At 42.3% G+C, this 25293-nt stretch overlaps 1 protein-coding gene and 1 long non-coding RNA gene across 2 annotated transcripts in view; both read right to left on the reverse strand.

The window, feature by feature from the left end:
* Window positions 1-30: 30 nt before the first annotated feature.
* The window catches only part of LOC127007171 (serine/arginine repetitive matrix protein 1-like), a 108744-nt gene continuing 83481 nt past the window's right edge, over window positions 31-25293 (reverse strand). The window contains exon 3 of the mRNA XM_050877888.1: window positions 31-1248. Coding sequence (XP_050733845.1) covers window positions 31-1248 — 1218 coding nt within the window. The remainder of the gene's footprint in view (window positions 1249-25293) is intronic.
* LOC127006878 (uncharacterized) overlaps window positions 12438-25293 on the reverse strand; it is a 48622-nt gene continuing 35766 nt past the window's right edge. Inside the window, exon 3 of the long non-coding RNA XR_007759799.1 lies at window positions 12438-13576. This is a non-coding gene — a long non-coding RNA (uncharacterized LOC127006878). The remainder of the gene's footprint in view (window positions 13577-25293) is intronic.

Consider the following 25293-nt stretch of genomic DNA (forward strand, 5'->3'; position numbering starts at 1 on the left):
CTGCCTCTCTTTTGTGGCACATTGTTTTCATCAGGTGACCTTTTGTTTGAGGTTCCGTCCTTGGTGGTTCAGACTCAATGTTTTATTCTTCTTGGGTGGCCTGCCCCTCCGTTTGGGTTCATTGTTTTCATCAGGTGACCTTTTGTTTGAGGTTCCGTCCTTGGTGGGGTTCAGACTCAATGTTTTATTCTTCTTGGGTGGCCTGCCCCTCCGTTTGGGTTCTTTGTATTCATCACCTGACCTTTTGTTTGAGGTTCCGTCCTTGGTGGGGTTCACACTCAATGTTTTATTCTTCTTGGGTGGCCTGCCCCTCCGTTTTGGTTCATTGTTTTCATCAGGTGACCTTTTGTTTGAGGTTCCGTCCTTGGTGGGGTTCAGACTCAATGTTTTATTCTTCTTGGGTGGCCTGCCTCTCCGTTTGGGTTCATTCCTTGGGTTGTTCTGTCTCAGATTTTCTTGACTCTCTGCCGCCACTTTTGCTTTGGGCTGTCTACCTCTCTTCCTTGATGTATCACCCTCAACGCTCACCTTCTGCACTGACTTTTGTTTGGGCAATCTACATTTTTTCTTTGATATATCACCCTCAGCATTCACCTCCAGCACTGACTTTCTTTTGGGAGGTCTACCTCTTCTTCTTGGTAAGTTGCTCACATCTGAAAGCCTGTCCTGCACAGAAAGCTTCCTCAAATCAGCAGTTTTGTTTTGGGAAAGGCTTACTTCATCCACAGGTGCTTTTGCTTTCTTTCGAGACTTGTTTTCATCAGATGACCCCACTGTGTTTGTAATAAGATTATCAGAAAGTTTTCTCTTTTTATGCAATCTGGTGGGTAAATTCATCCTGGCATGGTAATGAGAGCCATCCCAAGTGGGGTCATCCTCATCAACCTCATAATCCTCTATCTCCTCACATATAAAGTCATCACTTAACCCAAGCTGTTGTTTCCTCCTCTGCAGTGATTCCTCTACTTCTCTAACAAGATCATCCTCATCACAACATGAATCTTGCCTCAATGAGATCGCTGGGGAGACAGTGCTGGTTTTTATGGTTGCACCTGTCCTGGAAAGGTTCTTCTGGGGGTATAAGGGAGTTGAACTTGGTTTGTTTTTGCTGTTGTGTGGAGACTGGTAGGGACATTCATCTAGTGGAGGAGGAAGTCCGTGTGCCAGGGAAATGTACCGCTCAATAACCTGGTTGAATGCTGTTTTATTCCTGTTGAGGATATCACGGTGTAGTGCCTCAGTCTGAAACTGAAATTGTAAAAGAATTAGAGAATATATATGCCAGTCAGCTTTTAACATAAGTCTACATACAGCAATATATTGAAGGTAATAATAAAGTTCTCATATCCATTTCTTTCTCATCCATCTTCCCATATTCAGTCCATGCCAAAGTTATCAATAAGGCAAAATTCTAAAATTTTCAGCATGTTACATTTACTGAGCCTCAAACCATTTGTGCTGACTAGTTTATATATATATAAAAAAGAATACAGTAAACTCTATAAGTCACACTTCTATACACCAGATATTGGATATGGTATTAATGAGTTTTCAGTAGTGTCACCGACAAGTCAGACGGCTGCATACAAAAGCAAATGAGACCAAAAGTGCTCAGTGATATGTTTTCCCAAAAGACAAACACTTTTCACTGGTCAATCAGTGAGTAGTAGCCACAGCACCACAGCAGTCAAATTCCCGTAGGAATTTTTTTTTGAAGAATGAAATATAGAATATAATGCTCTTTGAGACCCAGAAAGTTGGTGTTGTATAAAGAAATATTTATTTTCTTGTCATTTCACATTAAATAAAAACTGAAAATGACATAAGGCAAGGGAAAGAAGGGAAGATGCTGCATTTTCTAAAGACATTTCGCATCTTTTTGATCCTGGGCAGCGTTGTCCAACTATTATGTAGCTGTGACTTTAATCCCGGAGCAGTGCTGTTTTTTTGTATGCTGGTGAATTTCTTGCATCATCTCTTAACATAATCATCATGTGCAGGTGAGGAAATGTATATTTTTACAATATTATAGTTGACATCAATCTAAAACAAGGAGAAAATTAGAGTTGGCTCAGAACTCATATACATGCAAACTGTAAACATAACTCTTGCCACACAGAAAGCATCTGCCGCTGGATGTGGGGCATATACAAAGGATTAAGCACAGGTGATCTGTATTCTGTAGTCATCCTCTAGGAACAAATTGTCAAATTCCTCCATCTTCCTACTTCCGATAGTGTGCAATCTGTACTGGAATCTGAAGTGATGTACATGACAGTTTTTCCCGGGCGGTGGTGCCTGTCGTCAGGCAGAAGGGCTGTAATTCGTTTTCAGCACTAATGCTGTTGTATGCTTCCATTTGACTTGTCAGTGACATTACGGAAATGTTTTTAAGTCAGACTATTTCAGGGGTCCAGACACATATCCATAAATCAGACCAAAATCCCTCACAAAGCCATGTTAGAGAATAATCTAGTTCTAGTAAATTACCATGCAGAGAACCACCAACATGCCAGCATCTCTCCCCCATGGACACCACCCCAAGCACCACCACCAGGACCACATTCTCAAGAAGACCCACCCTACAGGAACTTAACGACTCAAGGCTGGAGGCTGCAGAACGCTTAGCCTCAGGCCTTACTATTATTTCCGATTGGGGCAAGAGGAACCTGGTGTCCTTCAACGCCTCAAAACACAGTTTCTCCACCTATCCACTCAACACAATCTTCCAAACAACTATCCCCTATTCTTTGACAACACCCAGCTATCACCTTCCTCAACACTAAACATCCTTGGTCTATCCTTAACTCAAAATCTCAACTGGAAACTTCATATCTCATCTCTTACGAAATCAGCTTCCTCGAGGCTGGGCGTTCTGTACCGTCTCCGCCAGTTCTTCTCCCCTGCACAGCTGCTGTCCATATACAGGGCCTTGTCCGCCCTCATATGGAATATGCATCTCATGTGTGGGGCTCCACCATACAGCTCTTCTGGACAGAGTGGAGGCTAAGGCTCTTCGTCTCATCAGCTCTCCTCCTCATACTGATAGTCTTCACCTCTTAAATTCCGCCGATGTTGCCTCTCTATCTTCCATCAATATTTCCACGCTGACTGCTCTTCTGAACTTGCTAACTGCATGCCTCCCCCCCCTCCCGCGGCCCCGCTGCACTCGACTTTCTACTCATGCTCATCCCTATACTGTCCAAACCCCTTATGCAAGAGTTAACCAGCATCTTCACTCTTTCATCCCTCATGCTGGTAAACTCTGGAACAATCTTCCTTCATCTGTATTTCCTCCTGCCTACGACTTGAACTCTTTCAAGAGGAGGGTATCAGGACATCTCTCCTCCCGAGTTTGACCTTGCTTTTGGACACCTCTTTTATTTCTTTCTTAGGAGCAGCGAGTAGTGGGCTTTTTTTTGTTAATGTTTTCTTTTTTGTGTGCCCTTGAGCTGCCTTCTTTGTTGTAAAAACAAAAAAAATAAAAAAATAAAAAACTAACAGAACTCCACCGTAAGGGGGGCGACTACGGGGTATTTTTGATGAATATATTTAAAATTGGACGAGTACATGTTTTTCGCTCAGCGTGGCCGGGAAACCCTAAATTGCCATGTGGTGAGATTTGTTTTCGTAAAATTAGAACCCCTTACCCCTGGGGGGGTCTTTTGCGTCATAGCCGGACATGCGCGTCATAAAAGACACGCATGTCAACATATGCGGTGTCATTCAATGCCTGTATATACGTAAAAATTACATTAGAATATTTTAATTCTTCGTAAATTTTGTCATCTGTCATCCTATCTTCTTCGCGCGGAGAGACAGGGGAGGAAGAGAGGTGCCACCGCGCCAGTGCCAAGCGAGACACAGACGGGAAGAGTATGTCGTACTTTTCTCTCCTCTCCAGCCAAAAAAAACGTCCTTACAAATGATGTACAAGTGCAAGGCAACCAGAAAAAGTCACCAACATCAAGAGGTCTTGTGGAGCGGCCAAACCTCAGATAACAAGCAAGAGAGTAGCGTAGAAGCAAGGCACTCCCACGAGGCACTCCCACGGCACTCGCGCTACGCGGGAGTGCCGCGGGCCCAGATGCCTGATCATTCTCCAGTAAGTCAACAAGATATACACAATAATATGTGAAAGTTTCATGCCAATCAAATAAATGCAAATGGCAGGACAGGAATGAAATGTAAAAAAATCTTTAGAAGCCAATATCTCAAAAATTAGTTTTTTAAAATTAAAATAATTTCACAAAATCGGTAAAAAGTCTGATCGACTTTTGTTAGGTATCTGTTGAAACTACAACTAAAGGGCAATTTTTAGTTGGAAATAGATTTTCAATAATGTCAAAAGAAAACGGGACACAAAGAGGAGAAAATAATAACTGACAAAAGATTGTAATTTTTTTTCTTCGAAGACAAAACAAAAAATCAAAAAGTTACTTCCAACAAAATGTAGATAGGTAAACAAAGTTTCTATGGTATTTTTTTTCAAACCGATTAACTGAAAATTAAAGCCTGTGGAGCAAAAAAAACAAAAAATACGCTTTGTTCGAGTCTCTCCTAAACTTCACCCAAATTTGATGAAATTCACAGAATAAGAAACCTTTACAGTAACAAACAACATACTAAGATTTCAAAGCTATTGGACGTACCATATGCGCAGGAGGACACCCCGTAGTCGCCCCCCTTTACCTATCAGATACTATCCTGCTGTTATAAAAATAGTAACCAATCTCCATTTACTTATTAAAACCTCAAAAACAACTGACTTGCAATGGAAATTGTGATCAGAGTGTTGATTGACACATGGAAATCTTACAGATATTGTGTTAATCATTGGAATAATTTTAAATATAATTTTTGAGCATTTATACTCGGCTGTGTCTCATAAGGGCTATTACAAGTGAAAGGACTGTGGGATGATTTTTTCTGGTTCCTATTGATTCCTTCCTTACATATATAGCCACGAGTCTCCTGAAAGTGTAGTCAAAGATGTAAGTCCGTATTCTTAAACATATCTGCATCTCAGTTCGCCTGTTCAAAAAGTTTCTCTTAGAAGCTGCTGGAGTTTTCATGGATTGTTTCGTGATTCTAGTGATAGTTTTACAAGACTCCCGCACCATAAACATGAATATCACCCATGAAAACCCAGTTAATTTTCTCTGTTGCTTTAGAAAATAGTCATAATGGGAGCCCGACACATTGTAGAATAGGACCATAGTACCTACAGGCAGAGAAAGAAAAGGACGAAGAGAAAGAGTGCGGCTCTTTTCCTCATTTCATTCATTTCATTTAATTTCTATGGGACCAGCAGAGGGCCACTCTTGGGTGGCATGATATGCGGGGTTAAAGGGGGATTCAAAGGACAGGACAGGATTAGGATAAAGGTTAGGACGAGGAAAGGTATTGGGACATGGTGGAGGGCCAAGATTGGGGAGATAATGACTGATGACTGATGATCCTATTCCTAAATGTGTCAAAAGTGAGACTATTAACTACATGAGATGGGAGATGATTCCACTCTTGGATGCTACGGGGAAAGAATGAATATTTGAATATACTACAATAAAACCTCACCATTTGCGGCCATCGTCCCACCATTTGTGCAGGTGGTCTTGCCATCTGCGCACCTTGCCCCCCCACCACTGACTAAGGGTCGGTTCCCCCTAGTGCCGTCTCCCGCGTAAATTTAAATTTCTACGTAGTATTGGTAAACATGTCCATGGTGGTGATGAAGTTGGTGGTGGTGACGAAGGTGATGGTGATGATAAAAGTGGTTGTAGTGTCGATGAGGGTGGTGGAAGTGATAAGGTGGTGGGGTTATGTATGTGGGTGTGGTGATGAAGGTGATGGTGGTGGTAAGAAGTGTTGGTGGTGAAGGTGGTGGTGGTGGTGGTGGTGATTAACATGGTGGTGGTGACAAAGATGGTGGTGGTGGTGATGAAGGTGATGGTGGTGGTGATAATAGTGGTAGTGATATGATGAAAACGGTGGTGGCGATTAAGGTGGTTGTGGTGATGAGGGTAGCAATGGTGGTGTTGCAGGTGGTGGTGGTGGTGGTGGTGATAGTGGTAGTGGTGACAAAAGTGAAGGTGTTGAAGAAGCCTTGAAACCAGCTGGCGAGCTACAGCTGTCTACCATCCGCGCGCCCTCTCCCGCCAGTGAAGAACACTACCAAAATACACAACATGTCATTTCCCGCCATTGCCCAATCGCCTCCTGGTCTCGTGGTGACTGCGATTATTCGATGTTTTCTGCCTCACCTTTGCACCACCATCATGCCGCACACAGCGTCACAACCTAAGATTTGGACGCCATTATTGGCCCTGTTTTTGACGCGAGAGCATGTGCTAGCATTTGAAAAGCGCGGCAAAAACAGGGCCAATAATGGCACCTAAATCTTAGGTTGTCGGGACTCTACAGATCACGACCCAGAAACTGGTTATGCTAAATTGAGGACGCTATCAAGAAGTTTCCTGCCAGCAGACAAGGGCCCCAGGGGTTTAGGCCGTGACCACCCATATGTATTTTTCCCCATAGGTTACTATGTTTGCCATTTGCACATTCGCCAGTTGCGCACCTTAGACCCCCCCATATGTGCGCAAATGGTGAGGTTTGACTGTAGTGTTAGTCTGGTAGGTGTGGTATTTAAGGTTGTGGCTGCCTCTAGAGGATCATGTAGTTCTCGGGTGTAAATAAGTGTCTTTGTTTATGTCTACTAGATTGTTTGTGATTTTATATAGTATTTGTTGTCTGTGTATTTGTCTTCGTGTTGCTAATGGGTCTAGTTTTATGTCTTGTTTAAGCAAAGTGACTGATGTAGTGTGTCTGTAATCATGTCTGGCCCATCTTGCAGCTTTGTTTTGTATGGCCTCTAATTTATTTATGTTATTGTTAGTGTGTGGGTCCCAGACGGTGTCACAACATTCTATGTGTGGCCGACCGAGTGATTTGTATGCAAGAATTTTGATGTTTGTGTTACACCTGCTAAGGTTCCTATGCAGGAACCCCAGGGCTCTGTGAGCTTTGGCCCTGATGCTGCTCACGAGTGTGTTCCATCGCATGTCTGCTGAGATATGTACGCCCAAGTATTTGTGTGAAGAGACAGTGTTTAGGTTTGTGTCATGGAGTTTGTTAATGAGGGAATAGGTTTGTTAGTACTTATGAAACGGATGTGATAGCATTTGTCTGGTCTAAACGTCATCTGCCACTTGGCTTCCCAGTCTTTAAGTGCAGCCAAATCGTCCTGGAGTCGAAGGCAGTCATCCCTATCTAAAATGGGTCGATAAACTAAACTGTCACCTGCAAAAAGTCTAGTAGAAGAGGTAAGTGATAGTGGGAGATCATTAATGTAAGAAAGGAAAAGAAGGGGGCCCAAGACAGTGACTTGAGGTATCCCAGAAGTTACAGGAATAGATGAGGATTGACTACCATCAAGAACAACTCTTTTCTTGTGGGTAGTCAAAAACGTGGTAATCCAGTTAGAAAGTTGTCCTCGTTGCCATAGTATTCTAATTTAGCTAAAAATCTTTGGTGGGAAACTTTGTTGTAGGCTTTGGCAAAGTCAAGTATTATGGCATCAACTTGTTTAACTTTGGGGTTGTTAAGGGACTGCAAAATGTCGTGTGTGGTCACAAGTAATTGAGTCTCGCACGAACGTTTGGGCTGAAAGCCGTGCTGACTGTCAGTCAGTATATTTTGCCCATCAAAGTGGGCCATTATATGTCTATGAATTATACGTTCTAAAATTTTGCAGGGAACTGAGGTTAGTGAAATAGGTCTATAATTAGCAGGGAGGGTTCTGTCTCCGGATTAAAAAATTGGTGACACATTTGCCAAAAGCCAGTCCTGAGGGAATTCTCCGGTTTGTAATGTCTGCGAGAATATAACCTGCAGGATAGGTGCAAGAATGCAAGCATTAGCTTTTAGTATACTGCAGGGTATATTGTTTGGTCCAGTCGCTTTGTCAGTGTCAACCTCAGATAATAGTTTCTCAATTCCTCATCATCATCATCATTTCATCGACGCCTGCTCCTAGGAGCTCCCACCAGGGGATGGCCACGGCAGAAGAGTTTTCAACTTTCTCTATCCAGACACTTCCTCCTTGCCTGCTCAAAGTTTCTCAAGGATCTTTCACCCTTTTTCCTAACATATTCTTGCACTTTATCTCTCCATTTCACTGGAGGTCGTCCTCTAGCATTCTCTCCCTCTATCTCACTCACATACACCCTTCTGGTCATCTTACTCTCCTCCATTTGCTCCATGTGGCCAAACCACTTCAAAGTCTGTCGCTTCACTTCTTCCACCACTCCACACTTCTTCCCTTCAACCCCGTGACACATTCCAAAATGCTCGTACACACTTTCATTACTCATTCCATCCATTCTACTCACCCCACAAGCACTCCTCAAATAACTCATTTCCACTGCCTGCACTCTAAGACATCTGACTTTCATTCCAGCCCCACATTTCACATGCATATGTGAGGGTTGGTACTATTATCGTATTTCTCAAATCCCTCTGTACCTCCATGCTCACACTTCTACCGGTCATGATTCGTCCCAAAGACTCTACCACCCTTCTTCCTTGCAATGCCCTTTCTCTTATCTTTCCCTTCATATCACCATGCTTACACCTAACTGATCCAAGGTACTTAAGGCCGCTTTCACAGTCCTTTTGTTTGTGTTGGTCGTTACCAATGGCGGCAATCGCTGCTATAGAATTTCCACGTGAAACTGGCCAGTGGGGTAGTGGCGGCTGTGGGGTTAGCCTAGCCCCGCACCTTACCACACACTCTCAACACCTCTCGCTTCCTCTGTAGCCGCCATTACCCCATCGGCCAGTTTCACGTCGAAAACTATAGCATCGATCGGCGCCATTGGTAATGATCAAAACAAACAAAACGACTGTGAAAGCGGCCCTTAAACTCATTGATCTCCTCCATTTCTTCACCATTCAAAATTATTTTGCATTCTTTTTCACATTCAATTCCCACTCTATATGGGCATAAAATATCGACAACCTCACTTCTACTTTGCTCACAAACCATCACTTTACTCCTGAAGGTGTAGAGTCAACAAAATTATTGGCCGAGGGAGGTAGAGAAAGGCTACAGGTGGCTCTTTTCCGTCTATTCCTTGTCTTCAACCACCTATTCCCTCCTCTCCCCTACACGCCCACAGCCTACCACCACCATATCCTCCAGCCCTGTGTCTCCTGAAGGTGTGTAGTAATGAAACATACTGGCCGAGAGAGGTAGAGAAAGGCTGTGGCTCTTTTCCATCTCTTACTCGTCTTCAACCACCTATTCCCTCCTTTCCCCTACACGACCACAGCCTACCACCACCAACTCCTCCAGCCCTGTGTCTCCTGAAGGTAGGTAGTCAACGAAATATATGGGTTGAAAGAGAGGTAGAGAAAGGGAAAGATGAGGACGAAGACATAGGGCACGGCTCTTTACCTTCTATTCCTTGTCCATCACCACTCATTTTCTCCTTTCCCCTACACGTCTACACGCCCACAGCCTACTGCCATCAGCCCTGTGTCTCCTGAAGGTGTGTAGGCAGCAAAATAAACTTGATAAGCAGTAACTCACCAGGTCAGGAAGCGGCACTTTGAACGGACGCTGTTTGTTGACACTTAATTTGCAGGAGTTTGAGGAGTTGTAGGAGCGTGGCTTGCTGCTCCGAAGGACCCGCATATTTTTCTGTGATATATAAAGGTTTTCCAACATTATTATCTTATAAATATCAAAGTAGACAAAAAACAAATAAATAAATAAGATACAGTATAAGGAGAGAGATAAATATTTACATAAAAATCATATAAATACATTGACAGTCGGAACAGTATTAATATACTGTTATATAAACTGTTTCTCTCTCATCATCATCATTTCATCAACGTCTGCTCCAAGGAGCTCCCACCAGGGGATGGCCACAGCAGAAGTTTCCAACTTTCACTATCCAGACACTCCCTCCTTGCCTGCTCAAAGTTTCTCAAAGATCTTTTCCCCCTTTCCCTAAAGTACTCTTGCACCCTATCCCTCCACTTCAATGAAGGTCGCCCTCTAGCCTTCCCTCCTTCTATCTCACTCACATACACCTTTCTCGTCATCTTACTTTCCTCCATTCGCTCCATGTGGACAAACCACTTTAAAGTCTGTCGCTTCACTTCTTCCACCACTCCACACTTCCCTTCACCCCCGTGACACATTCCAAAACGCTCGTACACACTTTCATTACTCATTCCATCCATTCTCCTCACACCACAAGCACTCCTCAAATAACTCATTTCCACTGCCTGCACTCAAGACCTCTGACTTTCATTCCAGGCCCACATTTCACTTGCATATGTGAGGGTTGGTACTATCCTTGTATTACTCAAATCCCTCTTTACCTCCATGCTCACATTTCTGCCAGCCATGATTCATCCCAAAGACCCTACCACCCTTCTTCCTTGTAATGCCCTTTCTCTTATCTTTCCCTTCATACCACCATGCTTACACCTAACTGATCCAAGGTACAGTCGGCTTCATTAAACCCTCGGCCACCTCAGCAGACTCTGCCTCGCAAATCTCCTTGAAGGCGACACCTGCCAACTCCTACGCAATGACAGCTGTCATCTTGCTGTGATTGGCTAGATCCCCTTAGATCTCCACCTATGAGACCTGCCATGCCCTATCCTACCCCTTTCTCTCTCTCTCTCTCTCTCTCTCTCTCTCTCTCTCTCTTTAAGGGCCCCCCCAACGGATTTGACACGGTTTGGGAAAACTCTTATATCTAGTTAACTACCTTATTTTTTACATTGCAAATTGGCCTAATACTATGTTTTGAACTGATGCAACGTCTCCTGAAAAAAGAAAAAAAAAAATTTCTTGGTTTGGCATATATGGCTATTTTTAGAAGTTTGAATAAAACTTGATATTTCTCCTGATTGTTAAATTATTGACTTTTCTTATTTGCGTAGCTAAAAGTTAAGTATTTTTGCAAAGTTTCTGTGAGTCTGTGTTATTTAATTAATGTTTTAATTTTCCACAAAAAAAAATTGAATTTCAGTGATTCCGGAATGCGCGTTAAATAACAGACATTTGCAGTGATGCCATAAAATATATTACCTGTATTAAAAATCGAGACTCACAATCTTTTAGTACATTTTACGTTCTGTAAAGACATACTAAAATGAAGAAAATCGGTTGAGAAACATGGGAGAAATTTAAACGTAAAGACCGATAACTTACGTTCTGAGAAAAACACCTCTAAAGTTGAGTGAAGATTTCCGCTCTCAATACGCTCCCCTCTCATATGCTAGTTCCTTCTCCAATTTCTTATTTCTCATCTTTCTTTTTATTTTACTGATTTCGAAATCTATAATGAGGTTTGTCTGAGCATGAATTACTGCTGCGATTCCAAAATTTGACATTTATCCTCTCTGCCAGGAGCCATCATAGGTGATATCGATGTTGAAGACACCGCTTTCATCTGGATGTCTGTCTAGATTTTGAGCATAAAACTGAAACACTGCTTCCCTACTTCTTTTCAAAATATCCCTTACATTTTCCACAGCTTGTTCATGGATGAATTTAGCGTATTTCACATAAATATTACTGGAAAAGTGACGCAAACTCAGCATACTGCAAAGCCTCTCAACACCAGCATAACCATGCCTCAGCAACATGACAAAATACTAAAAAAAAATAGATAATCATTGTTGTCACTCTGAATGAACCAGTATTTCCACATTTCACTTTACCTGCTTCACTATTGTTATATATAATATGTTTACACTTTAGGCACACTACTTTTATGTTCATCGCACTGATGATGGGTAAATTCACACGTAACTCCATGTTCCTTGTACTTGTTACACCTAACGTGTTTTGCAATTTCCCTAATGTCACTCTTCTTACATATAAGATTCTCTTCGTCCGTCACTTCCTCTTCTTTTTCCTTGTAAGAACGCCTCTTTCGTTTTTCTCCGCTTGAGATAGAAACAGCTGGATGTGGATTCGTTTCATCACCACCCAAAGCTCCTTCCACATCCCTTTCCTCACTCGCCTTATCCACCACTTCTTTCTGCTCTGAGACTTGTGAGGTTCTGGACGTGTGTAGTGCAGTGGGAGACGGATGGTGAGGAGTCGCGGTGTCGTCCCGGCATGTGGCTTCCTCCCTCTGTCTTTACGTTTTCCTCTAAAGACCTCCTGCCAGCTTCTAATTTGCGTTTTCGTAATTGCTGAAGCTTGCTGTGTATACCCATAATGATTTCGTTACCCAGCAGCAACGAAAAATAAGGAAAAAAGGGGATAAGAGGGTCAGTCAAACGACAAATTTGACATACATCTACTTTATTCCCCAGCCCGCAGGCTACTGAGTGACCTTGAGCTGTCACGGAGCACTGTACCTCACTCAGTCATGCCCGAGGTACTTCCAGATGTACGATTGTAATGTAAAGAAGAAGAATAAATATCTATCTTATGAAAACGTGAGAGTTTATAGGACTTTACTACGATATAAACAAACCCGCGTGTTGCGCCCGGACCTTTAACATGCATTTAAACCCACGTTTAACATGCATTTAAACCCACGTTTAAATCACTTCTAGTGCTCATAATGGGTTCATACTTCACCAAAATGTTGCCACGTGACGCTACTAATTTTAGAGACAAAAACCTAAAATGGCCATATTTTTCGATTTTTTCGTCAAATCCGTGGAGTCCACACCAGGAATCTTTGAATGACAACAATGTATCCCAGACGTTTCCCAAGTGTTTCGGGAAGCAGCTGAGAAACAACTTGGATACATTCAGGAAATAATAGAGAAACATTGAAAGAGAATGTATGTGTAATTTACCACGGACTGATCAAGTGTTGGACTCGTAATCGCCAGCAGGTACCCTCCCGACATGAGCAAGTGCACTTTAGCATCTGTCATGAATTCCTTATTTCAAGAAATAGCCCGTGTAAAATTCCATGGAAGTCCCCACCATTTTATTTAGAGAGCGGGAAATAAGTCCTTAGAAGGCGGGAAATTTCTACCTACCTACCCAGACCCAGGCCAGGCGGGAGCAGGAGCTTATTCAAATACTTATCACCTATTGCTGCCAATGCTGAAATATTCATGGGATGCATGACCCACTATTACTTAGTGCATGGTGTTAAGTTATTAATAAATAATAACCCATAGCCGTTAGGGCGTTAGTATAAGTGTTACACAGAACGAGAGATGTCAGCTGTGGCGAGTGCTGGCATCTTGACCGTGGGCCATGGCGGGTCACCCCTTGACCCGTGCCCTCTTCTCCAAGTGATCTCGTGCTGACCAAACATGCTTTCTTCCTCTCCCGCCCACGTGTTTTACATCATGGTGGTCTTCCTAACACCTGCCGTATCCACAAGTCAGGTGAGTGTGTACTGTAGGAGAGGGAAGCCCTTGGGAGGTTACGAGAGGTGTGCTTGCTGTGTGGAGCACCTTGGGAGGTTACGAGAAGAGGCTGGAGGACTCCACCATGCGCGGGTAGACCATGTGGCAGCAGGGTGGAGCTTCTAGTGCGCCCTTCCACGCAGCTAAGTACAGTTCATGCCTAGGATAGTTTAAGCCAGTTAGTTAGGTAGCTGTGTGCCTGGAATTAATTAATTATTCCTTATTTTCAGCAAGATTTCCTTGTTGTTTTAAAAAAACTTAAGAGCAGGTTCATCTGGTCTGCGCTTATCCTATGAGAAGTAAGATTGGTCTAAACAAGTAATGAGAAAGGGGATGTGAGTCTGAGAGCTCAATTTTCAGATAATTTAGTTTATATTTTTATTACTGAAAATACATCGAGATTTTTAGAAGTCCACACCTTTTTCAAGAACCCCACATCGTCGATCTGTGCGTGTGTGTGTGTGTGTGTGTGTGTGTTCCTGGGTGTGCGTGTTTGTGTGTGTGTGTGTGTGTGTGTGTGTGTGTGCGCATATGCATGTGCTTGCATGCGTGCATGTGTGTGTGTGTGTGTGTGTGTGTGTGTGTGTGTGTGATTTTCAAAAGTCTTGATAGTAAAGTATAAACTGTTTTTATATTCCAGTCAAATTTCATTAAATATTTATGGATGTGAGAGATTTACATAGATTTACATAGAAAATCATACCACACAGAGCCCATGGTCCAGACTAGGTGGTCTGTCCTTAAACTTAAGTGATTTTACATTAATCAGAAGGCTCCAAAACGTTGCATTTCTACTCTAGTTGATATTAAGTTGAAAGAAGTGACGGTCAAGCTTTTTTTTGAAGGAGTCAATCGAGTTACACTGGACCACTGATGGTGGGAGCTTATTCCATTCTCGCACTACAACATTGGTGAAGAAAAATTTGGTGCAGTCTGAATTTACTTGTCTACATCTGAGTTTTGTGCTATTGTTCCTCATGCACAAAGTGTCATCAATCATAAACAATGTTGATCTGTCTACATTCGTGAAACCATGAAGTATTTTAAAACATTCGATCAGTTTTCCTCGGAGGCGACATTTCTCAAGACAGAACATGTTAAGGGTGGAAAGCCTTTCTTCGTAGGATTTGTTGGGCAAGGAAGGGATCATTTTCATTGCCCGACGCTGAACACCTTCTAATTTAGCAATATCCTTTGCATGGTGGGGAGACCAAAACTGTACCGCATATTCCAAGTGGGGTCTGACTAAACTATTGTAGAGTGGAAGTATTACATCTTTATTCTTGAATAAAAAGTTTCTTTTAATGAAGCCCAACATTCTGTTTGCTTTATTTGCTGCATCGATGTATTGCTGTGAGAATTTGAGGTTTGACGCAATTTTGACCCCCAAGTCCTTGACGCACTGAACGCTTTTGAGTTTAACGCCGCGCATTTCGTAATCAAACTTCTTATTCCTCATTCCAACTTGAAGGACCTGGCACTTGTCTACGTTAAAGGGCATCTCCCACATATCCGACCAAGCTGAAATTTTGTGCAAATCCTCTTGGAAGCTTTGCCTGTCTTCATCAGTGAGAACCGAGTTACCAATCTTTGTGTCGTCTGCAAATTTACTAATGCGATTATTGAGTCCAACATCCACGTCGTTGATGTAAATAATGAAGAGCACTGGGCCAAGAACCGAGCCCTGAGGGACGCCAATAGTGACCGGAGCCCACTCTGAGTTAAATCCGTCAATCACTACTCTCTGTTGTCTGTTGCTCAACCAATTCGCGATCCAGTGGTTTACTTGACCGTCAATACCTATTTGCTTTAATTTGTAAAGTAATTTATGATGTGGGACTTTATCAAATGCTTTCTGGAAATCAAGATAGACTACGTCCAGTGATTTGGTTACATCATAAACGGTGAAGAGGTCATTATAAAAGGTTAATAGGTTTGATAGACAGGATCTTTTGTTTCTGAAGCTATGTTGTGAGTCCCCAATTAATGAGTGGCTTTCAAGGTAACTCACAATTTTGTCTCTAATTATGCCCTCAAGTAGCTTACCTACAACCGACGTTAGACTAATGGGCCTGTAATTACCTGGTACTTTTTTGTCTCCTTTCTTAAAAATCGGTGTCACATTAGCCTTTTTCCAATCCGAAGGGACGATGCTTTGTCGCAAGGACATATTGAATACGGTTGTGAGAGAGGAGAGTATTTCGCTCTTTGTTTCTTTGAGCAGAGTTGGATATACTTTGTCAGGTCCAGGACTTTTATTTGTTTTAAGTGATTTGAGGGCTTTAAGGACTTCATCGGGTTTTATTTCAAAGTTAGGCAATGCATGCTCGGGATTTACATTAGTACTGGTGTTGGTGGTAGTGGTGGGAGGACTGTCAGTATTGAACACCGAGGAAAAGTAATTGTTTAATAGGTTTGCAACGTGTTGGCTGTCAGTCACTAGTGCACTGTCGCTATTTGTTAAGGGTCCAATTCCACTACTGATCACCTTTCTGTTGTTTATGTAACTGAAGAAGGATTTCAGATTATTTTTACAGTTGGCTGCAATAGTTTCTTCATATCTACGCTTTGCCTGACATACTAATCTGTTTACTCATCGCCTGGCATCATTATAGAGTCTAATGTTTTCGGGCGAGCTTTGTTCTTTCTTTAATCTATAAAACAATTTTCTCTCCTTGACTGAGTGTTTAATTTCGCTATTAAACCAAGGTGGGCTTTTATTAGTGTTAATTCGCTTCTCGCACAAGGGGACAAATGTATCCTGCTGAGTGAGTAAGTGATTTTTAAAGCTTAGCCAGGCGTCCTCTACATTGCCGTCATCTGATAGTCGCATTTCTATTAGTTTTCATCGGATTTCTACGAAGTTGGCTCTTTTGAAATTGGGCACCTTTACTTTATTTTCAGTCACTGATGATTGAGCTCTAATGTCAACGCGCACTAATTTATGATCGCAGGAACTAAGGTGTTCTCCTACCGTGACATTACTGAGTAGGTTATCTTGGGTCGTTATAACAAGGTCGAGTATGTTATTTTGTTGAGTTGGTTCAGAAACCATTTGGCTTAAATAATTTTCTTCTAGAAATTTGATCATTCTATGTGACTCGCCTTCTGTACCTGACAGTGTCACCCAGTCGATATGGGGAAGGTTGAAGTCTCCTAATATCAGTGAGTCACTGTTGTTAAGTGACTGCCTTAAGACGCTGTACATTTCAAGGTCGTCATCGATTGATTGCCCGGGAGGCCTGTAGGTGACAGATATATTTAAATAGACTTTTGCAATGTTTACTCGCACGCACAAATGTTCAACGTTACTGTTTCTTGGTGTTTTGTCAGTGGGTTGCAAATAGCTTTTGACATAAAGGGCGACGCCACCGCCTCTACGGTTTACACGATCTTTGTTGAAGAGTCTGTAGCCATCTATGTTGTATTCGGAACTTAAATCAATGTTTGTAGCGTCGATAAATGTTTCGGTTATAGCAATTATGTCAAAATTTTCTATCAGAGCAAGACATCGCAGTTCATCAAACTTGTTTCTTAGGCTACGCGCATTGAAACTAAGGACTCTTAGGTTATCTTTAGGCTTGGTAATAGAGGTGGTGGTACTGGCGGGTTCAGTGTTACGAGTTTGTTGCGGTGTATGGTGTCTATTTACACGGGCGGAATGGAAGGACGTGGCTGAGAGTCATTTTTGTTGGGCACGTACAGGCGTCGTTGAAGAGCCTTCGAATCTGGCTGCCCGATGGGGACAGAGTGAGAGAGAGAGAGAGAGCGAGAGAGAGAGAGCGCGAGAGAGAGAGAGAGAGAGCGAGAGAGAGAGAGAGGCGGGGCACACACCCTGACTGCTGGGAGTGACCTCCTTCAGGGGGATGGGGATAAAGACATCCCACACCTCACTCACGGGGAAAAGGGATTGGGATTATAATTATCATTCATTCACATACCTCAATATCTAGCTAATTAGAGGTGTGTGTGTGTGTGTGTGTGAGTCTATATCTATATATATATATATATATATATATATATATATATATATATATATATATATATATATATATATATATATATATATATATATATATATATATATATATATATATATATATATATATATATATATATATATATATATATATATATATATATATATATATATATATATATATATATATATATATATATATATATATATATATATATATATATATATATATATATATATATATATATATATATATATATATATATATATATATATATATTACATCCAGGATGGAAAACAAAATTTTAATCTCAAATACTTCCCAACTGTTTCTCAAGACCGTCCACGCCAGGAAAGTTTGTATGGAAACTCAGCTTTGACATTCCGAAGTTAATGAGGCTTGTAAAAGGATCTTCGCCTGTCAGATTATAGCTGCACGCTGATGGAAGCTGGAATGCCTTTTCTGTGCCTGGTATCGATTCGTGGTATTTTGGGAGCCACCGTTCATAATAGTTCTTCAAAATCTGTGGTTGACCTTCCAAGAAAATTATTAATTAATTAAACCCTGCTCCATTAACTCGCGGCTCCGCCAAAAGTAAGTCATTCTGTAATGCTCAACTTTCTACAAACGACCGTAACCATACGCGTTTCCTTGTCTTCTTCTTGCTCTCCAGTGAGTGAATAATAAGTAAAACACAGAGGCCATTGCAGCAGTCTCCGCACACACCAACATCCTGAAAACAACCCTGAGGTGTGGACAGGAATCATTATTTCCCGAGGTATGCGGGTATGCGGGTGAAGTGATTTCACCTCAGGGAACTAGACGTCCCTGCCCTGCATAGTCTCAGGTCACCCTTGGACAAGGTGTAATGCCTGATCTGTCTCCCGTGCCAGGGTCACGGTGAAGCCTCTGGGCAGCAGCAGTGGTGGATTGGACTGCAGGCAGAGGATCTCTTTATGAGACAATGGCTGGAGTTCCAGGGTCCTAGTCTGCTGGACCGTGCCTAATTATTTAGGCCTGCGGTGTAGAGGAGTGTGGCGACCTCTACACTAAAGAGCCTTCCTGGGAACAAGTTGACGGTGTGAGCTCCCCCGTCCCTCCCCTCTATCGACGCTACTCCCATCCCTATTCTGCATAACAGCTGGTTCTTGTTTTCTCCTGAAAGAGATGTCTTCCATGGGCCATTTGAGGTTGTACCTCCCGGCTTGTAGGTGGAGTTTCTGAGGGTTTTTCTTATACTCAAGGAATATTTCAGCTTTTTGGTCTCTCAGGAAGGGTGTCTGATACTCTCTAGAGTTGGTGGAGAACACCTGGTGACAGGTGCCACTGGGCAGGCCTCGAAAGGGTCGCAGAGTTGGGTTAGACGTTTCGGAAAGTGGGAACGAATTGCTGGTTCCTCTCCTCCCTTGCCAGCTCTGCTCTGTGTGACTACGCCGGCCCCGTTCTATGGGACAAAACTTCGAGGACAATAGCTGAAATGCGCCGGGTTGTGAAAGTCTCTCGCGTGACCGAGGCTCAGGACAAACGATTGGTCTTTGAAGCGTTTTCAAGACCCTGTGGGAGCGAACTCCCTGTGTTGGAGGCATCTACCACAGCAGTATCTAATTTCCATGCACAATTTATATCCAACTCAATTTATGGTCACACTTTAAGTTATTTCGAAAGCACTTTTAATATTTGCCTAAACTGTAAACTCGCTTAAATTTCTAACAATGCCTTCGAACCTTAAGTGTGACGTCTGTCCCGGACGATTTGCAGCTCAGTTCTTCCAGCTGAGTAAAACTTGCCGCCTCTGCGTTCAAAGATTACAACTTCAGAAGGCTGTGACTGAGTGGAAAGTCAAATATAGTGATCTTGAAAAGAAATTCGAAGCCCTTCAGGAATTTGTTTCAAATAATGTGGCAGTGACCACCATCGACGGTGGAGAGGCCCTCCACCGAGACTGTGCCCTCTCCACACGAATCTCCTGCTTCACGGGAGAAAGTGTTACCTGCCTCACAGGCTAACCCCCAGTCTGCCTCACAGGCTAACCCCCAGCCTGCCTCACAGGCTAACCCCCAGCCTGCTTCATAGGACAACTGCCAGCCTGCTTCACAGGCTGTCCCCCAGCCTGCTTCACAGGCTAACCCCCAGCCTGCTTCACAGGCTAACTCCCAGCCTGCCTCACAGGACATCTTCCAGCCTGCCCCACTTAACGCTTCTCTTCCTCCATCACAGGGTGTCGGGTTCCAACCTGTAAGGAATGGAGCCAAACTGAAGCAGGCAACCAAGAATTTACTGACCCCCACTACCTTCAATAGGTTCCAGTTGCTGGCAGGCACCATGGAGGATGAGTTTGAGACTCACCTTGTTGGGGACTCCATGGTGCGTGGCCAGCTGGTTGAGTTCTGTGGTCGTTCATCAAATGGCCGCAGAAAACGTTACTGCTATCCAGGTGCCAGACTGGACGACATCACCGCAGCGTGCGATGATGTCACGAGAAATGCCGACCGAAACACCCTCTTTGTCATTCACGCGGGGACGAATGACGTAAAGACAACCCGTTCTGAGGAACTGCTTGAGAAATATACCGCCGCATGATCAAGCAGTATAAACGTAAAACGGATGCCAGTAACATCATAATCTCAGGAATCCTCCCGAGGGTCGGTGCCGAATCTAGCTTTTACAGTAAGGCCTTCAGCACAAACAACAGACTTCAGTCCCTTTGCTCACAAGAAAACGTCCAGTTCGCTAGCTTGTGGAACAATTTTTACGATTCAGACTTGTTCCTTCCTGATGGCATCCACTTAAACCCTGTTGGAGCAGCCCATTTCGGGAGGCTGCTCTGTGACCAAGTGGCTCTTCGAAAGCCAAAAAACGTGGAGGCGAGAACACCAGCAGCTCCACCGTAAGGGAGCACTCAACCCGCAAAACCCCCGACTCGAATCACATTAAAGCTTGCTATGTAAACGCTCACAGCCTACGTAACAAATATGAAGACTTAGAAGTCCTCGCAGCTACAAATCATTATCACATCATCGGAGTCACAGAATCTTGGATAGACACTTCGAATAGAGATTTCATTGCGGAATATAGATTACCGGGTTATACCATCTTTAGTCATGAAAGAGAGAACAGACAGGGTGGAGGCGTTATCTTTTATATACACAACTCTCTCCATCCAGTATATGTGAAAACAGATATTATAACCAATGTAGACAAGGTCTTCATTGAAATTAAAAATAAATCTCATAAAATAGTAGTTGGACTTGTCTACAGACCACCAAGGCAGACTCTTGATATCGACCACGCATTAAGTGAATTATTATTAGAAACAAGTAGCAGTTGCGAGGCAGTAATTGTTGGGACTTTAACTTGCCAGTGAAAAGATGGGGTGAACCGTTGAACTGTCATACAGGGCTCGATCTGTAAACAAATTTACTAGAAAGTGATTTACATCAACATGTTCAAGAACCGACTTGGGAAAATAATATACTTGACCTTATCTTTTCAACGACAGCTGATCTAGTTAATGAAGTAAATGTTGGTCCAATTTTTAGTTCTAGCGATCACCGAACAATCACATTCAGCATCAATATGAAAGAAAGTAAAGTAACTCCTAGTAAAGAAAAGGTGCCTGATTATCAGAGAGCGAATTTCGTAAGACTCCGATCAATTCTAAATAATTCTGACTGGACTGAAATCTCGGCGGAAACAGATATTGATAAATCTTGGGGGGCCTTCACTACAATATTGAACAATGCCATAAGCATATGCGTACCCAATCGTAACAGACGTTCAGCTTTTAAGAAGAAACCCAAATGGTGGAATAACGAAATTTAAAATAGCCTATCTCTTAAAAAACGCATATACAGTAGATACATATCAACTCAGAGTGAGGCTGACAAACTAGAGTTGGACAGAATTCGCCGCGAAACCAAGAAATTAATAAAACGAAGCAAGAAAAATCTTGAAGAATATATAGCGGAAACGAGTAAATCTAATCCTAAAGAATTTTTTAGCTATGTAAATAATAAAAAGTCACTCACTTGTGGTATCGGACCGCTTGCTAATGATAATGGTAACCACACGAACGATGAAAATGAAATGGCTACAATCCTAAATAACTTTTTCGCATCCGTTTTTACCGACGAAGATTGTTTATCACCTCAACCGCCGGAGGTTAGAAGGACCGAAAAGATGTTAAGTGGCGTGCTCATCGTAGAAAGTGACATTTTACGCACAATTGAAAAGATTAAAGTAAGCAAAGCTCCTGGTCCAGACAAAATTGCCCTTGGGTCTTAAAAGAAATCAAACATCAAATTTGTAAACCGCTCTCCATCATATTTAATAAATCTTTAACAGCTGGAAAAGTTCCGTCGGATTGGAAACTTGCAAATGTCACACCAATTTTCAAAAAGGGGGACAAGTCTCATCCAGGAAACTATCGACCAATTAGCCTGACATCTATTGTTTGTAAGTTAATGGAGACTATCATTCGCGACAATATGGTGAAATTCTTCGAAGAAAATAATATGATAAATAATTCACAACATGGCTTCCGTAGTAAACGTTCGTGTCTAACTAACTTACTTGATTTTTTTCATTATGTTTTTGAGGTGTTCGATGAAAGCAGATCAGCAGATATCATATATCTGGATTTTCAAAAGGCATTTGATAAGGTCCCCCACCAACGATTGCTCAGCAAACTATTGGCGCACGGTATCTCGGGTAACATTCACAATTGGCTTGTGGACTGGCTCTCTGAGTGGAAACAAAGGGAAACTAAATGGTGTTACATCTAACTGGCTCGGCGTCAGAAGCAGCGTACCTCAATGATCAGTGCTTGGCCCCATGCTCTTCTTAATTTATGTTAATGATATCGATGATGGGCTCACTTGCATGGTATCAAAATTTGCTGATGACACAAAAATTGCTAGTAAAGTAACTGCGACACTCAACGAAGAAGCTTTACAATCAGATCTGGATCAACTTGCACGTTGGGCCAATCAATGGCAAATGAAATTTAACGGTGACAAATGTAGTGTTGCACATCGGAAAAATAACAATCGCGTTGATGCGTAATGAATGGCCAACAACTTTCTGCAGTAAGTAAAGGATCTTGGAATCACTATATCAAGCGATTTAAAGCCCGGTCAGCATTGTTCAGAGGTAGTTAAAACTGCAAACAAATTGGTTGGCTTCATCGGACGAGTCTTTAATAATAAATCAGAAAAAGTAATATTAAAACTGTATAGTTCATTGGTTCGACCCCGTCTAGAGTACTGTTGTAACGTACCTGCTGGCATACCAACACCGCAGAACAGTTTTGGTCTCCCTACTACAGAAAAGACATAGAAAAGTTAGAACAGGTTTAACGAAGAGTAACAAAGATGATTCCTAGGTTGAAAAATTTATCATATGAACAAAGGCTTAAAGAAGTAAATTTATTCAGTCAATCAAAACGAAGAATGCGAGGCGATCTAATAGAAGTGTTTAAAATCTTTAAAGAATTCAGTGATATTAATGCGGAAGATTACTTTACAATTGATCAATCAAATAGAACAAGAAGAAATCACAATTTGAAGATAAGTGGTAAAAGATTCTCGTCGCACGAAGCTAAACACTTCTTCTTCAATCGAGTTGTTAATGTTTGGAACTCTCTACCCTGCGATGTCGTTGATAGTACAACAGTTACGGCCTTCAAGAATAGATTAGACAAGTGTTTTGAATCCAACCAGCAACTAAGATATTACTCATTGTCGTAATAACGTTAAGTTCTTTCGAATACTGGTGTCCTTGTCCACTTTTATCGTCCGGTTATTGGTGGCAGTAATGATAGTTCTTTCCTCTTTCCTACATAAATTCCATGCAGTTTTTCCATGCTGCATGGTTCTTTTTCCTTTCCTGCCAGCTTTGGCTGGAGGGATGGGGGGTGGGGAGGAGCCTTCGCCTTTGCTGTCCTTCATCTTCCACCTTTGATTAGATAGTTAGTGTAGCTTGTCACAAACAGCCTCGTAAGGACCAGCAGGTCTGCTGTTGTTTGTTCTTCCTGTGTTCCTTTGTGTTCCTTTGAGGGTATTCAAACGTATCCCAATGGTCTACCAAAACACTTGGGAAACATCTGGGATACATTGTTGTCATACAAAGATTCCTGGTGTGTAGGCACCTTTATTCACACACCCACACACACACACACACACACACACACACACATTCCATCCCTACTAGCTCTGATAATCCTACTTTACTCTCAGAGAGCACCAAACTCCCCTACTTCCCCTCCTAATCTTTTTTTCCAATTCTTTAAACATTTCCTCCTCCTCCTTCTTTGTTTTCCTTAACATGCTCAGTGCTCCTCCCTCCCCGTTCATTCACCACCACTCTCTCCTTCAACCTCTCTCTCTCTCTCTCTCTCTCTCTCTCTCTCTCTCTCTCTCTCTGTAAGAACACCACACATTCTGTGCATGTTTATAGCTATAATAAACCTCATTTTCAAAGATTCCGCAGAATTAAAATAATGAAAAATGGATCAGCTTGTGGAAAGGAAAAACTTAACAATCTGCGTATAGAGGATATGAAAGCCGCTCGAAGAATCCATCATAAACTGGTTAATTAGTTATAATTACTTGACACTTCCTGCCTACTATTGTTTACATACTCCCCATGGTCCTCCCTAATACTCTCTTCTTCCTCATTCCTCCTCCTCCTCTCCTGGCAGGTGTGCTCTCTCTCTCTCTCTCTCTCTCTCTCTCTCTCTCTCTCTCTCTCTCTCTCTCTCTCTCTCTTTTTCTCGTGTTTGTGGCTGAGTGGGTTTGTTTGTTTGTGTGTTAGTTTGTTCGTTTGTTTGTGTGTGTGTGTGTGTGTGTGTATGAATAAGAGAGAGAGAGAGAGAGAGAGAGAGAGAGAGAGAGAGAGAGAGAGAGAGAGAGAGAGAGAATTACACAGATAACCAGACCACACAGGCCCTAAGGCCCAAACTAGGTGGTCTGTCCTAAACCTAAGAGACAGTTGTTATGCGGCCACCATGGCGTTGAAACTGACCAAGTGAACATTTAGATGGAGGAGATAGCGGTCAAGATTATTCTTAAACGATGCAATCGAGTTACACTGTACCACTGATGGTGGTAATCTGTTCCAATCTCGAACGACAGCATTAGTGAAGAATAATTTTGTGCAATCTGAATGAACTCATCTACATTTGAGTTAAGCGCCATTATTTCTCGTTCGCGTCAAATCATCCATCACAAACAGCTTGGTCAGATCCACGTTGGTAAAACAGTTAAGTATTTTAAAGCACTCGATCAGTTTTCCTCTGAGGCGGCGTTTTTCAGGAGAAAACAGGTTTAGATGTGACAGCCTTTCCTCGTAGGGTTTGCTTCATAATGAAGGAATCATCTTGGTTGCTCTACGCTGAACACCTTCTAATTTAGCAATGTCTTTCGCATGGTGGGGAGACCAAAACTGGACAGCACGCTCCAAATGAGGTCTGACGAAACTATTATACAAAGGTAGTATAACATCTTTATTCTTGAATGAAAAATTCCTCTTAACCAAACCTATCATCCTGTTTGCTTTTTTAACGGACTCGTTGCACTGCTGGGAAAACTTGAGGTTAGACGCGACTGTGACGCCAAGATCTTTGACCGAGTGAACGCCTTTAACTTTAACGCCGCATATTTCATAGTCCTTCTTTATATTTCTAGATCCAACCTGCAGAATCTGGCACTTGTTTATATTAAAAGGCATTTCCCATTTTACTGACCAATCTTATATTTTACGCAAATCTTCTTGTAGGCTCCGCCTGTCACATTCCGTAAGTAACGCATGCCGATTTTTGTGTCATCTGCAAACTTACTAATGAAATAATTGAGACCAAGGTCAATGTCATTGATGTAAATGAGAGAATGGGTCCCAG

This window comes from Eriocheir sinensis, chromosome 34, assembly GCF_024679095.1.
Source record: "Eriocheir sinensis breed Jianghai 21 chromosome 34, ASM2467909v1, whole genome shotgun sequence".
NCBI classification, from domain to species: Eukaryota; Metazoa; Arthropoda; class Malacostraca; order Decapoda; family Varunidae; genus Eriocheir; species Eriocheir sinensis.